The following is a 21496-nucleotide window of genomic DNA, read 5'->3' as shown; positions in this document are numbered from 1 at the left end:
CAGCAGCAAGCTTAGTTCCGGCAACTAGATGTTGTTCCACCTGTAAAGCAGCTAAGGTGAAGTCTCCACCACCTAAATGGTCTAGTCCAGACCTAACCTTCAGGGCAGGCAGCTCTTTTAGGCTTTTTGCAGAGGAGGACGTGAGATGCATAGAGGATAGAGGGAATGTTGTTTCTAGTTCCTCGGCAGCTTTTTCTGGCTATCGCTCTGCTCAAGGATTTATTCGTTTTTATAGCAAAATCTGTCTGAAGTCTCAGATATGGGTGGTGAAAAGTAAAAAAAAATAAATTCAATAAATGACAGGTCTCTCCACTATGGTTTCCTGCTTTGGGTTGCTATGCCTTTGATCAGTGCTAGCCTGCTTTGCAAACAGATGAATTCTTTACAACCAGATGCTTACCTTAACTAGTAGTGCTCTTCTGTGCAAACCTGTCCAAAAAATCTGTGTTGCGCATAACTTCAAGCTAGAGGGGTCCCTGCAGGACTGCTGGCCCACACAGCCCACAGCATTGAAAACAGAGCAGCTTCCTTGGGCTTGGAGGAAAATGGAGCAGCTTCCTTGGGCTTGGAGGAAAACGGAGCAGCTTCCTTCTGCCCCGTGGGCTGTGGCCACCTGAGGACAGGACAGGGCACGTACCTGATTGCCTCAGTCCTTCGACTGCCCCACTCAGGAGAGGTCAGCAGGGAATTAAGCAAGTGGGCTGACCTCCATTCCCTCCCGCCCTCTGAGCAATGCGGGGGCTTCAGGCGTCTCCCAGCCCTGCCCAGCACCAGCGCTCACAGACCCACCGCTGGCAGCCACCTCAGTGAATCATCTGAAACTTTTATTACACCGATTTGGTTTACAATCTTTGTACTTTGATATTTCCAACAAAAAAGGCAACATTGTGATATACTGTTTGTACATATATAGAGAGACAGACAGAGCTAGATCATATTGACAGAGTTGAAAAGTAAAAACTGTTTCCCAGTGCTCACAAAAGAATTTGTTCGCCACGTACCCGCTTCTGCCTTGCTCTGCCTGATGGATACAGACGCCCGTGGCGCCCCCGGACACCAGCCAACAGGACCTTTACCTGTGCCATGTCAGCCCCTTATAGAGCAGAAATGATGGAGTGCGAGGCTGTCCCCTGCGGCAGTGGCTGCCTGAGGGGTGCCGACAGGGCTTAGCCCCAAGCCCTCGCAGGTTGTGTAGCTCCCTTCCCAACTATTTGTGGATGCTCCAGGGACTACATCCACAAGAAAACTTAACCAGCAGCAGCAGCTGTGAAACCTCCCCACCTGGACGTCTCCCACTACTTGTTTCCCATCCTCGAGACCGAGGTATTGAATAGAGTTATTTCTTTTTATTTGCATTTACAAAATATTTCCACTGAATGACACACCTGAATGAGATGAGAACTCGTGTTCAGAAACAGCAGAAAAGACCCAGATCAGCATCAGGCTGATGAAGGAACAGCTCCAGCAGCGAGGGTGGGGTGGGGGCTTAATGGGGGTGGCCTGGTCCTGGGCAAGCCTGCCTGTAGCTCCAAGTACAGGGCTGCATCTGGTCAGCCAGCTGTGCAATGAAAGCTCGTGCTGGGAGGGCAGCGATGAGATCCCTCAGACATGCTAGAAGACACATGAGGAGAAATTGGCCACCAGAGCCAGTGAGGAACAGGGATGGAAAGAAAAGGGCTTGGGAAAACGTATCATGACCAGAACAACCGTTGACTTGCTTTCCAGGATACTCACGGCTCCTCCTCCTGCAAATGGCCGAGACCATTAACACCACCTGAGCACCCTCCAAACCCACTCCTGGGCTGCCACATGCAGGAACGCCTGGACAGGTAGCTGCTGCCTGGAAAACCCTTTGCCTTCCCTCCCATCAATCTCTTGGCCAAAGAGCAAAGCCCAAACCAAGCAGCCTGCACCACTTGCCCACACACAAGACCAACAGTCCACTATCTGCCAGTTTGCAAGGGTTGAAAGCATTTCAAACGCCATACACGTTGGTAAAAATGAAAGCCCTGACAGCAACAGCAGATTGTCTGAGTGTGAACGCTCCTGCCGTTGGTGGGTCACTTTTCAGCTTCAGGTCCAGTTACCGTGGTGTGGGACTACCTTGCAGAGTGGTAACTAGCAGGTCACTCTGTGCTGGGAAGGGCACGTGCCAGCACAAGGCCAGTATGGACCCCTTAGCTCATCCGTGAGATCCATCCCCAAGGAGTACTGTGGGGCTTTGAGGAGGGGGGTCAGCTGTGGGCCTTCATCTAGAGAAGGGAGCGACCTCTGGCACCTTGCCTGGGACCTGGTCTTCCCTCCCGCCGCCATCCACTGACACAGCGTGAGTGACACTCGGCAGCAGAGGGACTCCAGCCGAACTGGGAGCATCCCCTGCCTGTGGGTCTGTGCCAGGGAGATGGGGGAGACAGGGGGTGGCCGGGAAGTAAAGGAGAGGGAATGACACAAGGGCTTGCACTTACCTACGCCAGCGGGTGCCCCATCAGGCCGGAGCAGGGGCACCCGGCTGGCTCCCTCCCGCAGCAGATGGCGAGCCCTGCTTCCGCTGCTCTGAGCACAGCGTGCGCGGCAGCAGGAGCCGGTGGCCAGCTTCCCAAGCCTGGTGGCTTCTGCTCACAGCAACCCAGGCATCGATTTGCAAGGTGTCACGCTGGCATATGTCGTAAACAGGACGGCAGGTTGGTTTTGAGCACCAACTGGAGGTGGAGGAGCAGGCTGACGTGGGGATGGGCAGAGGCTGTGCATGGAAATGGTTGCTGCGTTCAGCCTGCTTTTGCTCCCACGGAGCTGGATTTGTCCACGCTGAGCTTCTGTCCCTGCCTGCTGGGTACCTGCTGGCCCTCTGCACAGCCAGCCGAGGTGCTGGTGGCTGGAGTTCAACAGCAGGGGGGGAAATCGGGGGGGCCTGTGCGCTGCCCCTGGGACAGCATAATAGAGCTGTCTCCAGACTGGGTGAGGGCTTGGGCTGGGGCAGGCTCGGAGCATTTCCAGGTCATCCCTTATAGGGAGAAACTATGAAACTGAATTGGGGAGTAAACGGCACGTTTGTAAAACACGGTGCCAAGCACTACTGGCCTGAAACACACACGGTGCAGGCCACGGCCCTGCACCCCAGACAACTGACGCAAGCTCTCCTGATCGCTGGGGACCCACCACTTTACCTTGTCAGCACCTACACCACCCGTGCCCTGTGTGCAGCAGCCTCCCTCCAAACTCCCTCACCAGCTAGCCCTGGCCGGGCCCATGCACCGCCCTGCTGACAGGGCACTTCTGTCTAACCTAGACCCTCTCCAGCTTCTTTCCTTCAGTTGCAGTGAAGAGGAATGAAGCCTGAGCTCATGCAGCTGGGAAGCTGGGGAGCAGTGCAGAGCCAAGCCCCGAACTGGCTTCCTTAGGTGGAGGGGACAGCTCAGAAATGAAGCGTTCCTCCTCCCTACAGGCTATGCCTGAAATAGCCAAGCCTGTCAGATCCCCATCCCCGGCCGTGATCAATTAGCCTCTCCAAGGCACAAGGCAATTTATTCATTAGTGACATTTACACCTTGTGGCTGCATTAGCCATTGCAGTTTGGTGACACGCTCGAGCTGCCAGTGCTGGGCTTGGAGGCAACATCACTGCTCTGACAATGCAGCGAGGCTTGGCCTGGGCGCCTCAGCTTGGAAATACCTCCTGCCTGTCTCCTCGGCCAGAGCATGCACAGCCTGCTTTGAAAGCCCGCTTTGTTCCCTGGCTTCTCCATCAAATGCCACGCTCCCTCCATTTCCCTTCCATCCTCCGAGCCTCGCAGCACCACTGCTCCAGCACAGCAGCCTCCTGCCCTGTCTTGCCTCGTGTCTCCCACAAAAACCACTGCATCTGCAAAGCCTTTTACAGCTGTTCTCACACAGCCCCTCCTCTCCACACATCTTGCTGAGCATTTACATGCTATTCTGCCCTCCTCAGCTACCTCATCCATCAGCTGCACATCATTCAGCCCACAGCAAAGCTGCCCTCTGGCCCAGTGGAGAAGCACAGAGCCCATCTTCAGAGACTCTCCCAGCAGACACGCTGCTTTCACTGCGACGCCGTCCCCTGGTCCCGCACCACCACAACAGCCGACCTGCCTCTCCTCCCCAGGGACAGCACTGGGGCACTGGAGATCAGGACCACCAAAATGTCAAATGTTTTCTAACTTCAGTCTGTCAAACTTACCCTGTCTACAAAGGCTCAGAGAAGTGCTGTGAAATTCTCTGGGAAAGCATAAAGTGATGCAAAAGTGAGGCCAGGATGTGCTGCAATGCTCTGCAGGCTGTGCTGTCTCTCCACCAAGCAAGCATGAGGCACGCTAGGGCAGGGAGCATTGTTGGAAGGCCATGCGCAGGCAAACCAGCAGGTTATGGTGAGGTCTGGCCACCAGCACGCCCGAGGTCATCACACGTCCACTGGCGTTTCACGGCCAGCCCATGGTGCCTAGCAGGGAGAGGACCGAAATGATGTGAATGTACAGCCTCGGAGGAGTTCAGGGGAGGGGGGTGCTTTGGCTAGCTCAGAGGAATGACAGTTTGCACATCGGGTTTGGGGAGGGTGAGAAGAGCTGGAGAGCGTTGGCCAGGGAGCAGATCCAGCAGCTCTCCCGTTTCAGGCAGCCAGCAAGGGATTAGCTTGTTCTCAAACACAGCTTGCTCCATGCTTTTATCCCTGCTCCCTGCCACTCACTGCAGCAAATGTGACACTTCACACCACCTCCTCACAAAAACCAGGTCAGGAGCTTCCTCTCACCAGGAACAAGCAATGCTCTGTCACCTTACAAAGCCCTCGCCGTGAGGACAGATGGGTGACACCAGACCAAAGCCACAAACACACCAACCCTCTGCAGGACCGCGGGTCCCGGCCGTGCACACGAGCACGCAGAAGCACGCCCTGCCACGCACACACGCTTGGGCGGACAGCCAGGTCACACCTCCAGGGGCAGAGGAAGACTTTAAACTCCAGCCTCCGTTCCTGATCAGCCTACCCCACTGCGAAGCCACAGGGACACCATCCCAACCTTCCTTGAGCATTTTTTTTCCACCAGCACTGTGCATTTCTATCAGAGCTGGCTGAAGTGGAGCGTTTAAAGCCACCCCATTGTCAAAAATTAATTTTTTTAAGCAAGGAACAGCAACCTGAAACACTCCTCACAACTGTTAAGGGCTTTTAGTCTCGTTTCAGTTTGAAAAAGCCATTGGCATTTCCAAAGTGAAATCCTGTTATTTTGGGGTCTAGTTGTCACCGCTTTATTGCCAACCGGCTGAACGGTGCTGTGCGCGCTGCTTTGTCAGATGCTCAGTTACTTTCATTCCCCTCTGCTCGGCCCCTGGGGACAGGTGCAGCACAGATAGAGCCCACCAGCTTCCAGCTGGGCTAAGCAGGAGGCGACATCTGCTTTCAGCTGATCCTTTCTCTGTATCTGCTTCTGGAGACCTGTATAGACTCAGGCTTGGGTTTTCCAAACCTTTCCACCCTGACCGGTTTGTGGGCTGCCATCCAAAGTCCGAATTCATGGCATGGCAGCTGACGGCACTCCTAATGGACATTGGGACCATGGGACTGATACAAAATACTAAGTCATCTCACCACATTCTAGCTAGGCTTTTTCTTTCACTAATGTGAGTAGCTACGATTGCAGAAGCGGCTTGTGCTGATGGAGAGTGAAAGAATCTCGTGTGTCTGTGTGTGAAGTTACTTTGCTCTACAAAGTCCGCTAAATTATAATCACAGTAGGTGATCCATCCATTCCCTAAGTTCGAAGGACTGGGGAGGGTTCAGGATGGGCACCAATTTCTCACAAGCTTCATTTCCCCACATGAATTTTACAAAAACCGAACGAACGAACAAAAAGCCCCAACAAAAACAGTCTTCCTCAGAAGGAGGGGAGGAATAAAACCCACTTAGCTTTCCAGCAGCCGCTGTGCTTATTCTCAGTGCTGGATGGCCACGCCGCACATTGTAATGGGCTCCTGAAAACTCGGCAGCTTCTGGAAGTGTTGCATAGGTGGATGATGTACCTGTTAGTAGAGCCTGGTTACGAGCTGCAGGAAGAGGAGCTTGCTGAACTCCACAAAGAAGCTGTCCCTCCCCCAAGACAGACAGACGAGGGAGGAGGGAAGGAGGAAGGGGAGGCCATGAGGCCACGGGTCTTTCAGGTTCAGTTCTGTCCTTGGGACCTCTTTTACCTTGTGTGCGGAAAGGCTACGGTCCTGTGGGAGAAGGCTCCTCTCCCAGTGCGGTGGAGGTCAATTTGCTTGTTAGCTTGCTTTTGAGGGAGTTGACGAGATCGTATCCATGGGCATAACATTTCCCTTGGTGGAGCAGCTGTGATGGAGGCAGTAGAGCAGAACAATTCAACCCACTGCTTGCAGAGACAGTAGATATTCAACATTCATTCATGTCGGCCGAGTCCCAACACGAACTCTATGCATCAAAGCAACACTGTGACAGATCAGTTTGTCTGGACTCAAGAACAGACCACTCTGAGGAGTTGCTAAGCCAAGCTCACATTGGTATAGCACCACTGGCTTCAATAAAATTACACTAGGAATGAACATAGCCCATTAATTTCTACCTGAAATGTGACTAAGCCCCTTTCCCATTTTTCCAGAAAGCTCACGGGGAAAAAAGCCCTAGGCAGGCTCCTCCCAAGTCCCCACTGGGCTCCCAGGTCCTATGAACCAGCCTTTAGTGCCCACGCATACCTGGCTCGGTGGAGACTCTAGGCCCACGTGCAACACAGGAGGCAGTATTACCAAATAGAGCTAACACTTAAACCATGTCCCATTTCTGAGATGATATGGATCCAGATCATATTCATAGAGACCTTATTCTAACCACTGAATATGAATGAAACATGATTAGAAGCACATATCACAAATTGAGACTTACAGCTCTTTGGTAACACAACTTCTTGGTGGTGGTGTATTTCAGACCCATGCCCTACAGCTACTGCAGCAGAGTAGGAGCACGTTGCAGCAAGGTCGCACCCTGCTAAAAGTAAGGCAGCACCCTGGTGATGGAACAGGCTGCCCAGGGAAGTGGTTGAGTCCCCATCCCTGGAAGTATTTAAAAGATGTGTAGACGAGGCGCTTAGGGACATGGTTTAGTGGGCATGGTGGTGTTGGATTGACGGCTGGACTCGATGATCTTAGAGGTCTTTTCCAACCTTATTGGACAACCACCATTCTATGTTTCTATGATATTAGACAGCAGTACTGAAGCCACGGTTGGCTTAAAAGAGAGCGAGCTTAAACGATATTATTCTTCCCACAAGCTAATCAGCAGGCAATGATTTACTGGCATCGGATGCTACCTAACTTTCTTAAACTTCCACTTAATAAACCTCTTCCTGCAGTCCTCTCTCCATGGGCATCCATCAGTTACTAAACAGCTCTGCAGCCTCTCGAGCATGAGCGGAGAGACAACAAAGAGGGCAGGGACAGCCTGGGTCTCTAACATGTATTTTATGAGGAGTGGAAAAGGAGGTGGGTGTGCTTGTTTGAAATCAGAAAAACAGCAGCTTCCCCAGCACTAATCCTGAGTATTTGCCTGGTGTGTGACTCTGGAAGGCTTGGCATTGGCCATAAGATGAGATTCCCTCTCCTTGTCCTAACAAACGCCCCTACAGTTGCTCAACCCCAAAGCCCTCTCTGCAATCTCCCTCCTTCGTATGGTCTGCTTGACATGCAGTGGGCTCAAGAAGTACCACCAGGCTGGTTGGTGTCACCGCCTGGTCCTACAGGAACAAAGAGCTGGGCACTATCTGGGAAGCTTCCAGTGTGTGCTGAAAGATGGATAAATGGGTGGTGATGTGTCTTGAAGGTCAGCTAATCCAGAGCTTCTCACATGTTCATTCTCTCTCTTTTTCTAGTCCAGGAAAGCTGGAGAGCTTTTAAGTACCCAGCAAGTATACTGGCAGCAACGGGAAACACCAAATAGCCTAAACTTATTGTCCAGCCTTGCAGCAGTGAGGATTAGCTCTCTTCTGGGGAGGTATTAACGCCATGAAGCGCCAGGAAGAGGAGCTGGCAGTGTTCCCGCTTTACTCGTCCCAATATGAGAGGAAAGCCTGCTGACAAGTGCAATGCTGAGCCTGACTCTCAGCCCACAGAAAGCTGCAACGGGTGAAGGATGTATGGAAAAAAACAAAGCCGTCTGACTGCGGGGATCCTCTAGTTGTTGCCCCCTCGTACTGACAAGCACCCGGCTTTCACCTTCCCGAAGGGTGATGCAGGCTGTTCTGCTTTCCTTGCGTAAGGGGCCAGCAGCTCTGTGTACTTTGCTCACTTTCAAGAGATCTTCTGCACCAGAAATGAGGACACAGCCAGCCTGACAGACCACGGCATTGCTTGCACCTTTGGCCCTCTCTTCTCGCCCAGGCCAGGCTCAGAGCAGGAAGGATAGACTCGCTACACAGGGAAAACTTCTGCACCATCATGCAAGCCAGGGTTTGCCCAGTAAGATCCTGGGGGAGAGAAGACACTGGGATTGGTGAAGGGAAGGCTGCAGAGACCAGATAACACCTGCTTGTGTCGGGAAGGCCATGAGGAAAAGGAGCAGAGCCAATTAAACTCACCAGTCAATGGAGGAGAAGTAATGGGATTAAGATACAGCAGGGAGAATTCAGGTTAGATATAAGGGAGAAGGCTATCACGAAAGGAGCAGACTGGGCCATCGACTGAGCTGCCAAAGGAATCGTCGTCACCGACACAGACACGGCAGAGAGCAGACACAAGTCTGCAGGAAGAGCAGGCGCCTGACTGCTGCTCAGCCTGGAGCTGTGGCGGGTGGATGTCTGTGTGCCGGGGGAGATGGGACCACTCCACCACGGAGAGGCTGTGCGCCAGAACAGGGACAGACCATCTTTGGATATCTGTGCTGATAACCCGAGCTGCAAGGAGAATTAAATCAGCTGCCCTTTGCCCGGGGCACTAGGGTCCTTTGCCAACACTTAGGAGGAAACCTACACACGCACACCCCTTCTGCTGGCTGCGTCTCATGCTGGGGGTGGGAAGGGAGAGCCCAGCTGCCTGCCATGAACTTCCCTGCCTGGCTAGACATGCTGCCCTGCCATTGCAGGCAGGGAGAAGGAGAGGGAGCACAACCCCAGTTTCAGTCTGTCCTCTCCAGCTCCACCACTTCTCTGCCAAGCCAGCAGGCAGCTCCTGTCCCTCCTGCCCAGTCCGGCTCCCCTTCCATGCCCAAGCATGCCATCCCCCTTTCCTGAGCCTAAGACAGCGCAGGAAGGTCTCCAGCCTGGCAAGAATGGAGTAGGCTGGACCGGGGGGGCAGCTCCACCAGGTGCAGTGGGTAGGAGGGCTAGGAATATGAGGAAGGGATCTCCGAGAAATCCTGGCATGCAGTGGAGAGCACTGGTGAGAGAGGTCCCACTTCTCCTCAGGGTGCTGTGGGTCTGGCATGGCCACAGACTGTGGCACTGGGACTACATCTGGGACCTGGCTGCAGCTGGCACTATGTGCATGGGGAAGGTGTTCAGCAGCAGGAAGACTCTGCATGGATCCTGCAGGCCAGAGCAGCAGCCGTGCCTCAAAGACGCGTGTATCCGCCTGGATAGACCACCTCCAGAATAAGATTTCGTGGGTGAAAATGGGGCCAGAGGAATGAATTGAGGCAATCTCACGAAGAGGCCTAGAAAGAGCCAAGGACAAGGTGCCTGAAAGCAGAACTCTGCTGCAGGTGCTAAAGAATGGGGGCACAGAGACCCTACTAATCTATCCCTATTCTGAGGACTGTCTTTGCCCCAGGGAGCTAAAAGGCCTGCCAAACCTTTGATAAATCCTTCTGTCCCAGGCACCTTGGAGGCTGGAGATAGAAAGACAAGCCATCACAGCCTAATTTAAGCAATGTGTAGGAGATTTCAAAGAGAACATGTTGGGAAGGACAAGCGGACCACGTTCCTCACTAATGACCCATTGCAGCTCCACTGACTGAATGTCTCCTGATTCACCAGGACATACAAGCACACACCATTATCTCCCCAGAGTCACGAGGACCCTCAGCATTGGCCTTGGCTTAATTAGGCCCTTGGAGAGAGAAGCACAAGCGCACAGCAAGCCAAATGTTATCACTAAGCAAGAAAATCCCAGGGCAGCCAAGGGGCCTGTAGCCGCTTTCACCCAGTCTGAATCTGTGCCAATAATGATGAGAACAAATCGCAGAGAAGGGTGTGCCCACACTGGAGACCTTATGCTTCCCTGTTCTCAAAGGGACCCTCTTATTTAAGCCAACATCTAGGTCTGGTAGTGATAGTAAGGGCAGATTACAAGACAGAATCATAACAGAGTGGGATTTTAAGGGCCTTTCTGTTCACACTGCCATTGTTTGGAGTCTAGCACTTGAGATCCAGGAGGACAAGGGCAAGAGACACTGACCAGGACACGCAAGGCACAAAGAGCAGAAGAACAGACCACTCTGGGGGCAAAGCCAAGCGGAGCCTTACAACTCCCACAGGTGCTGACCGCTCCAGGCTTGCCAGCAAGAGATGATTTTCAAAAGAGGACTGATGTGCTGGAAGGGTGCATTTGCAGCCTCGCCAAGACCTGGGAGGAAGCAGTACAGCAGCCTGACTAGAGAAACAGACCCTTTATTAATAAGTTGGCAGGAGGAAGACCAGCTGAACTAAATAAAATGCCTTACTGTTTGCTGTTACATCTTGCCCTTCTGCGATGGATGCAGAGGCAGACATGAAGCTCGAAAGCCCAGGTGCTAATGGACTTGCTCTTGTCACCCAAGACCTGCTGTTCTCAGCCGTTGTTTGCCTCAGTGGATGAGGGAAGCGTGGTGAGGCTGAGAAGCAGTGCTGTCTGGAGAGATTGCTGGCTGATTTGGCATGTGCCCCTCCAAAGAGCTGACTGAAAAAGAGACAGCTTTTCTGAGAACAGGGACACGAGAGATCTGGGGATGTGTTGACAAAGAAGGAGAAGCTGGGTGCCTGCATGCTGCAGCCACTGATGCAGCTTCAGTGACATGAAGGCTCCTTGCCCAACATCACCAAGATCCTTTCCAGCAGGATAGAAGGGGCAGCACAGAGCTCAGAGCAGGGCAACCTGCCCTGACAAGAACAAGGCAGAGGAACCCAGGGGCTAATGGGCTACACAGAAGCCACCTCACTTCTCACAGCCTGACACCTCCCTGCAAAAACCTCTGTAGTGCAAACCACTTGTTTTCAGCAGGTTCCCCTCTAATGTATCCCCAGCCTCTGTTCTGCAGAGCATCCCTCACGGCAGATGCCTCCCTGCCTCCCAGCTGCAGGTCCTGCACTCACGGTGGGGGCCCTCAGAAGGGGAATCCCTTTGCTCCTCATTTCCCCAGCCCGGGTTCCCGATGCTCCAGCGTGCTTTTGCATTTCTCCCGTGCGGCCCCTCAGAGCCCTCTGACAAAACCAGGCTGCCAGGAGCCTGCAGCTCAGAGTCTGCGGCCAGAGCCCAGCCTGATCTCATGCAAAATTCACTCTTGCAGACATGCACCAACCTGCTGCTCTATTATCAATAGGTGAACTGCAGCTGAATCTACCAGAGCCTTCCCTGATGCTTGTCTGAACTGATTAGGACACACTTCAAAGCCAGGAAGGGACCCCAGCCACTTGACGCGCCGCCTATTACCACGATGCCTGTCCCAGGGCCATCCTCTCCCCCTTCCCCAGCTCACTGGGGGCCTCCCGTTTTCTCTTTCCAGCTGAGCCCTCCTCCAGCAAGCGGATCAGTAGTGCAATCTGGGTTTGCACATTCATCCCTTCCCCAGTGCTGCCTGCCTGCTGTAATCCCAAACTGAAAGCCCTTTACCTAGGGGACGCCGACTCTCAGAGCTGGCGTGCTGAGGCTTCCTAAGGAGTCGAACCTGGGATCCTCTGGAGGCGGTGCCATTCCCAACAGTGAGAACAGAGTAACAGTCGAAGCGTGGTCTAAAAAAAAAGCGGGAAGGGTGGGGAACGGTCAGGGGGAAGGGGAAGAGCTGATTCATGGCTTTCAGCCTTTGCTCTAACCTGCCGCTCAGCTCCATGTGCCTGGATGCCCCAGACCTTTAGGCACAGGCAATTACACGCTGCTCCCAAAGGGCCCGTTCCCCTCCACCCTGTGAGGGGTCTCGCTCCAGCGTGGGCAGCGGGGTGGGCAGAGGCGCAGCAGGGCGCTTTCTGGTGGCTGCTGGTTCCTCGGAGCACAAGCCAGCCTAGAGCCAGGGCTGGGAGCCAAAGCATCCCCCTCCCTGCATCAGGCCTGTCTTTTTATTCCCCCCTTTGTATCTTGATGCCATGAATTACGGTTTTGGAGTTGGTTTCGTTGGGTTTGGGTTTTTTTGCTTGTGGTGGTCGGTCTAGAGTTCTGTGCCATGTCAGGGGGAGCATCAGCACTCACCCCTCTGGGGGGTCAGAGCCACAGCAGGGTGAGCTTTCACTGTCTGCCGGAGCGAGATGCCATGTCCACTCCATCCTGATGTCCTCCTGGGCCACCTCCCTCCCCTGTGCTCCTCTCCCCAAATCCTGCACTGGCTCAGGCCAGGCAACAGACAACAAGATCTCACCGCCCTCTGCTTTCACAGTGAGGTCTCCACGCAGGACCCGTTGCGGTGGAGGTGACGGTGGTCGTGGTTCAGGCAGCCTTCGTTGCGGTGCACGATGAGGATGGGGAAGTAGAGGGCATCCTGGTAAGGAGGGGGGTCTTCCTCCTCCACAGTCACCTGGCTAGAGAGGCGGGTCTGCTCGGTGGGACAGCTCTGCTCATTCAGGCTCCCGCTCCGGCTCTGCCAGAGGCAGCTGCGTCGCGAGCCATACAGGCGGCCCAGGGAGAAGCGGCTGCTGCTGAAGGGGATCCTGGGGCTGCCATTGCAGATGCTCAGGGCACTGCGGGAGAAGATGGAGGAGCTGCTTATAGTCCTGTGGCACCGCTCGCAGTTCTGCCGGTAGCCCCCGTACCGGCAAGTGGAGTAGCTGGTGCAGCCAGAGAGCCCCACCAAGTCCATCAGGACCGCTTCCGAGTAGCTGGGCACCAGCTGCTGGTTGGATCGGATGTGCCACTCCAGCTCGGTGCTGTCCACCGTGTTGACGCGGGGCATCCTCCGGCAGAAGGAGCGCTCCTCGGCCGGCGTCACCGCCACGTAGTCAAACCCAAAGAGTTTCTCCACGTGGTAATGGACATAGGAGGTGCGATACTCATTTAGCACCCGCAGGGGCCAGGATAGGGTCAGCAGAGCCGCCACCCAGAAGACATAGTGGGATACGTACCAAGGCAGGTTGTCTGGGTCGGAAAAGGCCACCATGTATTCCTTGAAGTCCACGTTTTTGAGGTGCATCCCCTCCCTGGCCTCCATGTAGTCATCTAGGCCCTCATTCTCCGTGAAGAAGCGGGCCCGCTGGGTCAGGTAGGAGTTCTCTGACTCCACATTGGCAAAGCTGAAACACTTGGTGAAGCGGAGCCGCGTGGCCGGGTAGCTCTCCAAGTCAATGAGGTCCTTGGAGATGTCCTTAACTCCACAATTGGAATAATCAAACTCAGCCTCTGCCACGTGGGTGTTGACCCGCTCGTGATACACTTGAGTGGTGGTGTAGGCGTCCCCGTTGCGGTAGCGGGTAACCTGCCGGGTCCTGCGGACGTAGTGGTAGCTGATGGCCTTCCACCAGATGCAGGGGGTCGCCTGCTGCATCCGCTGCACGCGCTCGTGCACACTCTCCACATCCACTTTGTACTGCAGCTCATTGCGGGTGTAGCAGTGCCAGCACTCCACCAGGTACACCACGTAGAGCATCACCAGGAAAGCCAAGGGGATGTAGACGTAGCCGTTGGAACAGGGGCTGTCGTGGTACATCATGGACTTGCCCTTGTAAGCGCTGTCAAAGGTCAGCCGGGTCACCTTGGTGACATGGCACCAGGTCATGGCTCCCATGCAGCCGTACATGAGGAGGGACAGCAGCAGGCATTTCCAGTGGGACTCTCGGCACAGGGACTTGCTGAGAGACTGCTTCACTGGCCGCTGCTGCTCCGGGGGACCAAGAGAAGGGAAGAGAAAACAAGAGAGGAGTCAGTAGGCTGCAGCGGCAGGGGGAAGGGGAGCAGGCAGCAGGGTGCCATGGTGGCACCTGTAGCTCTGTGAACGGGGACAAAACAGCAGATGCCATAGGGCTCCTAGCCTCAGCAGGCAGGCCGGAGGCCGGGATCTCTCCCAGGATGACAGTCCCACAGTGTGGGCAGCTGTCACCCCCACTTCCCTTCACGGTGCTCTGCCCCTCCTTGGGAGATGGCCAGAGCCCAGCTGGATGTGGAGGAGAGCAGCAGAGGGCAACTCTGCTGGCCTGCGCCCCGAGCATCCCCCTTCTTCAGTGGGGAGTAACCCCCACCACTACCATGTCCCAGGGAGGGGTATTGAAGCACAGCAAGATGGAGGCTGGGGGATCTCCCCCACATACCTCGGCTTCTGCACCCATCTCACCAGCGCAGGCAGCTTTAACTGATGGGTCGTCCCACCTGAACACCTCACCGCAGCTCATCCCACCATGCCTCTCACCGCTCGCACACAAGTCTCTCTCCCTTTCCCAGTAACGACCAACAGCAGCATTCAGATTTCTCCTACCAGGGCAGCACAAGTGTCCTGGGGTGCCTGTAAAGTGGGGAAACAGACCTTCTGCAGCTGGGAAGGTCTCTGTTTGGTAATGGCAACTCCCACCACAACACCTGGCAGCCCAAGGGGCTCTGAAGTGCTTCTCAAGTGCTTTATAAACCACACAAATGGGAAAGTACTTTTCCACAACTGAAACGCAGCCACCTCTGGTGGGAGAGAAAGTGAATATGGAATAATGTCCTAAAAGGTGTTCAGGCTGGAAGAGGAGAGCACCCCACTGCTCTGCAGTAGCAGGGAGGGCGAGTGGCCAGTCACGGCTACCAGCAAATGTCCCTGCTTGTACTGGGATTTGGGTGTGACAGCCCACACTTCTGGAAAAACTGCTCTGAGGTCTTTCATGGTGAGGAAAGGGCAGGACTTCAGCAATAGGACTTTTTTAAAAGAGACTGCACTGGTGCCTTCACCATCGGAACTGTGCAGGGTTTCACAAAGACCTGGGAAAAAAAAAACACTTAAGGAAACTTCTGTCACTCTCTGCAACACCCTGAAGTCTCAAGTATTGATCCAGCTTGGTCAGTGAGACCTGACATTATCACACCCAAAGGGAGAACAGGCAAAGAGGTTATTTGCTTTCTTACACAAAAGACTTCATCCAGCACAAATACCATCCAACCCAGCAACCTCCAAAGGTGCAACCTGAGAGAGGGGGGCAAGAACCCCAGCCTTGTGCAGATGCCACTAAACCCACTAAGAGGCTTTCAGCTTTGCTTTTCCTCCCCCACTGCACGCAGCACGGCTCCTGAGCTCACCTCCGCCATTGTAGGGGCTAACACCAGCTGTAATGACACCACTCAGGGCAGTGAAGTCCAAGCCTGTCCCCATCCCTCCTCCATTCCTGAGTGCACTGGGCTGGAGAGGTCTTTCATCCAGGGATCCCAAAGAGCTTAATGGGCTCACGCTGCTAGAAAGCAGGGGGGTCACTTTCACTCTCGCATGAAAAGGGAAATTAAAGCAAGAACCAGAGGTCACAATGTCACTGGCAGGTCTAGAGACAGATCTGGGCCTCTTCTTTCCTCTGAGAAATCCCCCTTGCTCTCCCTGAAGAGCCCCTCAGCCCTGGCTTGGTCCCCTGAAGTCCCACGTGCTAATCTTTCCTCCCTATACCTTGCCAAAGCCTGGTCCACCCCATGCCAGTGGGACTTCTGCCACTGCGATTAGCAGGGCTGGATCTGGCCCAAATCTCCAACAGAGGTTTCTCTCCCGGAGGCAGGGAGCTTCCCTTCCCGCCCGCCCAGCAGCCAGCCTGCGATGAGCGGAGCAGGCGTCACATCCAGAGGGGTGGCGAGGGGAACGATGGCATGTCCCAGTCGGGGTCCGGAGCATCAGTAGCACTAAGCCCCCCTCTTTGGGGCAACCGGCTGAGAGCAAGAGCTGGCGACAGAGACACAGAGCCCAGGGAAGGCAGGTGGGGTAGCGCTGGTCTGCAGGCAACAGCGAGGGGCGCGGGGTGGCTCTGCTCAGCAGCTCTGGCATGGACACATGTGCGCCCCAGTCTTCCCAGGGCGACCCTCCACTGTGGCAGCCTCACAGTCGTGGGGCAAGAATGGAACCCCGGGTAAGAGAAAAGGGAGAGAGGAGAGGAAGGGGGGGCACCCAGTAGGCAGAGCCACCTGAGCTGTGCCCTGCCTGCTCAGGTCCACGCTGCGGTTACAAGAGCCTGCCCGGATCCCTCTGCCTTTGCTTGGCTGCAGCACGGCTCTCCTGCACTGGACTGCTGTGCCACTACCCAGGTGGCTGAAGGTTTCCTCTCCCACAGCTGCCTTCTGCGTTGCAAATCTTCCCTGGCAGCGGCAGCCCTGGCTGTGAGGCTCTAAGGGGACTGCTCAGCCGAAGAAGGAGCACAGGGGGGTCTGAGCAGGAGATGCAAGGCACATGCTAACCCTGGGGTGTCTGTGGGGTGAGAGGGCTTGCACAGAAACAGTGCCTTGTTTGGGGGGGGATCTGCAAATGGAGCACAAGGAATAAAGCAAAGCATTCAGCTCACTCATTTGACAAGTTGGGGAAGGGGCACCAGGGAGGCAGGTTTTCGGCCAGGTCCATCTCGGAAAAGCAAATTTCACCTCTCAGTCGCTCCCCGGCCCCTCACATCCCTCACTGCCTGCATCATCTTGCTCAGGAGAAGGGCGATGCTGGCTGTCGTCCTGCGGAGATGAAGGCAAGCCCCGCTGCGGTTACCCACCCGGGGCAGGGCGGCAGGCAGTGCGATGCAGCCCAGGCTTGGTTCCAGGAACTGTGTTAGCAGGGCTCTAGTCCACGCATTAGTCTCCTCCTAGGACTACGCAGCATTTAGATACTGCAGCGCTTTTACAGGGTCACGCTAACCCCCTGCTGTAAACTGTTTACAACCCAGTTTTGTCCTAGGCTTTTGAGGTAAAACACATACACATCGGCCACGCTGGTGGGGTTTCTGAAAGCTGATAAAGTGCCAGTGACAGGGGATACAACCACAGCAGAGACGGAGGAGGAGCCAGCTGCAGAGTCTAATCCCAGTAGGAACTGCAGCATCCCTGCTCCTCTCCCGGGCTGCAAAGGGCTCACAGGAGCAAACAACTGGCTCCGCGGCTTCCCCCTGCAGAGGCAGCTGAATAAGGTTGCCTCCTTGAGCTCTTAACCAGCCTTGGAGAAGACCAGCACAGCAAACATGCAGATGAAAAAGCTGGGGAAAGGGAAATCCTTTCTGTCCCAGAACAGTGTCACTGAGAGGAGAGCAGGCTCTGATATAAATGCCATAGTCATCTGCCCGCTGCAGTCTGCTGGAATGAGGCGAAAGGCTTGCCCTACTTCACTGCAAACAGGGTTTCCCTCCATCACTGGAAGCCTCCCCCATTGCTCAGGCTTGAGCACTGGAGAGTGGTAAGCAAATCCGCTATTGCAGGTGCACCTAAACATCTCTGCAGTGCTAGAGGGCAGAACTGGTCCAGCCATGGCTTGGCCAACCCCTTTGTGGGACCCCAGTCAACTCCCTTCTCTGTGCTTCCGTTCACCATGTAGGATGCATGGGACAACCCTTACCAGGCGCCTGGGCACTAACTGTAACACACATTGGGAAGGGCAAGGGGTAGAGTGTTGCTACAGCCTCCCCTTCCCTCATACATAGTGTTTGCCCCTGAGGTGAAAGGAGATGGAGTCCCACACCTGCAGCTGCTGCTCTGGGATGGATGGGAAGGGATGGAGGGGATGACTTATGAGCAGCCATGAAACAAATGGAGATGCCCGCAATGCACAGGGCAGAGGCAGTAGAAGAGAGGGCCCCCATCGCTGCTTGCACTTAACTCCTTTGAGATCTGGGGACTCCTCTTCTCAAAAAAGCCTTGAGGGGTTAAACCTGCCCAGAGCCCCTGTGGCCAAGCACATGGGCCAAAACACCTTCATCGCCCCTACAACCTTGACCCTGCAAATTTGAACACTAAACAACTCCAGAAATCCTTCAAGCTCTACAAAGCTTCTCTCTGAAACAGCCTGTCCCTGGCCCCATCTACTGTCCCTCCATTTAACAAGTGTACCCATGTCCTCACCTCACGCGTCTCTCACCTGCTTCTCCCTACAGAGACCAGCCTGAAATCTCCAATTCACCCCCAGAACACTAAGTCCTCACTTTACAAGATGCCCCGGGGTTCACAGGGTTTGGTGTCCTAGATACAGCCCTCTACAGGGCTGAAAAAATGAATCAAAAGCCCCAGAGCAGCAGCCTGAAGGCCCAGGTAGCTCATGAGTGCCAGGCTGTGGCAGCAGCTTGCAGGGGACTCCAGTGGGACTCCTGAGCATCAGTTTCCATGGCTCTGCCCTGCTGATTTGCTTACATCATGCAACAAATGAATAAGCCCTGTCCCCTTTGACCTCGAATCCCCAGAACAAGGCAGGTGGGGAGGATCCAGTCATTTCTAGGAACTGCCACCGTCTTCCAAGGCCCCAGACAGACATCGGCAACTCCTGGTCAGGATGGTCTCAGCAAACCCCCACATCACACCCCACACGCCTACCACCCAGATTCAGGAGCTACCTGCCTAGAAGAAAGAGCTGGCCCAGCCCCAGGCTGGCAGCGTTGCCAACTGCAGAGGAAAGGGGAAGGCTGAGCATCTAGGAGCCAGGGAACCCTGCCAGCAGTCAGCTCCTGCAACAGTACCAAGGTCTCCATTTTACACAGCAACTTGGAGGAGGACTGGTTCCCTCCATCGGATCCCACCTGAGCAGCAGGACAAGGACATTTTTTTGCTTTTTCCCAAGCTGAAGAGCTTGTCCCTTGGCATTTCATACCCTCCAAGGTGGAAATGCATTGCTGAGTGAGATTCAGCTCACCACCATTAAGTGTAGGTATATGCGTGTGATGCCAACAGGGAACAAGGGCTCAGCCAGCCCGCTGCAGCCAGCTCTGGCCAGTAGCTCTTGCTACTTGCCTTGCTGGGACAAGCTGAGCAGCACCTGAAGTCTTGTATGCCTCCGAGGTACAGTGGCCCAAGACACGTCAAGATGAGGCACCTTCAAACAGGACAGAGCTCATTTCCCATTTTCCAGTCCCCAGACATCTCCTCTGGCTCCCTGCCAGCCCTGGCCAATGGACCCTTACAGGTGGGATTCAGCCACATTCCCGGGACACTCAGCAATGCTGGCAGCAGCAGTTGGTCCTGATGGAAACGAGGACATCACACTGCCAGTAAGGCCTTACGCAGGCACTATAGGGGAGCAGGAACACCCTCCCCTCCCGATATTTCCGAAGACAAGAGGATTGCCCTAGGTCAGTCCATGAATCCAAGCTCCCCACTAAGGTCTCTTCTCATTGCATCAGAGGAGACACCAGCAAGCATGGCACTGTCAGGAGAGGCTGCAGCATCCCTCTCCTCCACCAGCTGCTTCATACAAGTCTGTGATAGCTTCTGGCCACAGGAAGCGTGCCCTTAGCCTAAACAGTGCAGGTCATGGACTGCAGCCCTTCTGCCTGCTCCCACGGGGTAAGATTATACTGACACCCTAGTTGGCAGCCACCGTGGAGCAATCAAAGCCCAGACGATCTTCTTGTAATCCCCGTGAGGCAGGGGACACTGTAGGCGAGGGAAACTCACCCGGGCACTGCCCCTGCTACGCTTCTTTCATCCAAAACAGCTCTCGCTCTGGCACCTCTCAAAAGCCACTGTGCTCTCTTGAATGTAGCACCAGCACTGCCAGGGCACTGAGGGCAAGGGACCATGTCCCAGTGTGGCACAAGCATGTCCTCATGCTAAAAAGGCACCTCACGGTTTAGCTTTACTAGTCAGGATCTGTTTGGAGAGCCTGGGCTCATGGCACCAGGGGTTGCTGAATGGAAGCAAGAACAGAGGAACAGCCGCAGAGCAGAGTATATGGTATTTTTACAGCTTCCCAGTCCTTGAACTTCAGCATTCCTCTCCCGCAATTATTTATATCTAAATATAAGTCTGTATATATAGAATAACCGTGCACGGGCATGCATGTTCTTCCTAAGTCAAGGAGGCAGAGAATACCAGGATTATGCAGCACTTGCTAACCGCAGCTCCTCAACAGCAGAGGATGAGTGATGCGCCAGCTTCTGAGCAGCCCCCCAAGCTGCCCTTTGAGCTGTTGTCTCACCGGTGAGGACAACACACCACGCCAGGAGAACGCTGCCCTTCCTACACTGCCTAGCTGCCCTCCATGGGCCGCGAGCCCCATAGCAGGGTCTTGCTAGTCAGTGTGGTTGCGTTCTCTCCTCTCGGGAAGCCCAAGCTGCAAGCAGGATCTGTGGGGGCAGACAAAGGGGCTCACATATCTGCCTCCCTGTGCTGCTCCCTATGCACAGAGCACCCTGCTCCTGACCCTTTTTGGCGTCTGCTGCCTGGACGCTAGAGCAGTCATCAGCTGGGGGGGAGGACTGCAGCATACCTGGAAGCAAGGCTGTGCTGGTACCTGGCCTGCCCTAGCCCACACCTTCTGCTCTCCCCAGCCTACCTCCAGCTGAGAGCAGCCACCAGCGACAACCCCAGGACTCAGCATGTCCCCAAGCCATCTCCCCTGCTGCCCACAGCGTCTTCCCTCGCAGTGACCCAGGCAGCTGTGCTACCTCCTGGCACCCCCAAAGCCAGAGCGCAGGAAGGGGGATCTCCATATCCATTTCTCCCAGGCATAACAACCTCTTCCCATTGCAGTACGCCCAAGCAGCGCCCCGCGCTTCTCTTTTGTGATTTTCTCCCTTCCTCCTACACCCCAGCCACCCCCGGCCCCGGCCACATCTCCGGACGGCGCTGGCTGCTGCGCCCCTGCCAGCCCCGGGGGCACCGCGCCGAGCCCGAGGTGACAGGCGAGCGATGGAGACGGGCAACCTGCCGGCGGCGGGGACCGACGGGAGGGTTTCCTCGCCCCCCCCCCCCGAGCCGGCCCGCACCGCAGCCCCGGGGCCGGAGGAGGGGAGAGGGGCTCCCGGCGAGGGGGTCCGTACCTGTGCGGGCAAAGCCCGTCCCGGACCGCGGCGGGGCGGTCAACGAGCGCGCCATGCAAAGCGGGCGGGGAGGGAGGGTGGTTGGGGGCAGCCCCGGGCGGGGGGGCGGCCGCTCTCCTCACCTCCTCTCGGGCCCCCTCCGCCTCCTCCTCCGGAGGCACCGGCGTGCTGCTGCCTCCCTCGCTGGCGGCGGCCGCCGAGGCCGGGGGGGACATGGCGGCGGCGGCGGCGGCGGGGGCGCCCCGCTGGCGGTGCCTGCGGGCTGGGCAGCCGCATTATCCCGCCCGCCGCCGGGCGCTGCCTCGCCGGTCGCCGGGCGGGCGGCGGGGCGGCGCGGCGGGCGGGCGGCGCGGCGGCATGGCCCCCAGCCGCGGCACGGCGGCAGCGCTCGCCGCCCGCCGGCCCCCGGCCCCCGGCCCCGCCGCAGCG

The 21496-nt window shown here is 55.7% G+C and overlaps 1 protein-coding gene across 4 annotated transcripts; it reads right to left on the bottom strand.

The window, feature by feature from the left end:
- Positions 1 to 803: 803 nt before the first annotated feature.
- TMEM151B (transmembrane protein 151B) lies at positions 804 to 21282 on the bottom strand. Of its 4 annotated transcripts, none has more exons than XR_012994990.1 (3): positions 21190 to 21282; positions 11817 to 14001; positions 804 to 6435 (listed from the first exon to the last, which is right to left on the bottom strand). XR_012994990.1 is itself a non-coding variant. In XM_076334362.1 (3 exons), exons 1-3 carry the CDS (start codon positions 21120 to 21122, stop codon positions 12565 to 12567), a joined length of 1638 nt encoding a protein of 545 aa, XP_076190477.1. In that variant the 3' UTR covers positions 804 to 12564. The 4 variants fall into 4 exon arrangements, 2 of the variants coding, with proteins under 2 accessions (XP_076190477.1, XP_076190476.1); XR_012994991.1 differs by having other exon boundaries at positions 804 to 6336; XM_076334362.1 differs by lacking the exon at positions 21190 to 21282 and adding exons at positions 14644 to 14789; positions 21068 to 21122 and having other exon boundaries at positions 804 to 14001.
- Between the last annotated feature and the right edge of the window lie 214 nt (positions 21283 to 21496).

This window comes from Aptenodytes patagonicus, chromosome 3, assembly GCF_965638725.1.
Source record: "Aptenodytes patagonicus chromosome 3, bAptPat1.pri.cur, whole genome shotgun sequence".
Taxonomy (NCBI): Eukaryota; Metazoa; Chordata; class Aves; order Sphenisciformes; family Spheniscidae; genus Aptenodytes; species Aptenodytes patagonicus.
This window is presented reverse-complemented; position numbering and strand designations above follow the sequence as displayed.

What these genes read in the sequence shown, in the direction of transcription:
- TMEM151B (XM_076334362.1), bottom strand. Translation starts at nt 21,122, where the DNA reads ATGGCGCGCTCGTTGACCGCCCCGCCGCGGTCCGGGACGGGCTTTGCC. An exon ending in GACGGGCTTTGCCCGCACAG is followed by an intron (nt 14,790 to 21,067) that starts GTACGGACCCCC and finishes CTCTCCCACCAG; the next exon opens with AGGTGGCTGCGTTTCAGTTG. An exon ending in GACCTTCCCAGCTGCAGAAG is followed by an intron (nt 14,002 to 14,643) that starts GTCTGTTTCCCC and finishes CCCCCGGAGCAG; the next exon opens with CAGCGGCCAGTGAAGCAGTC.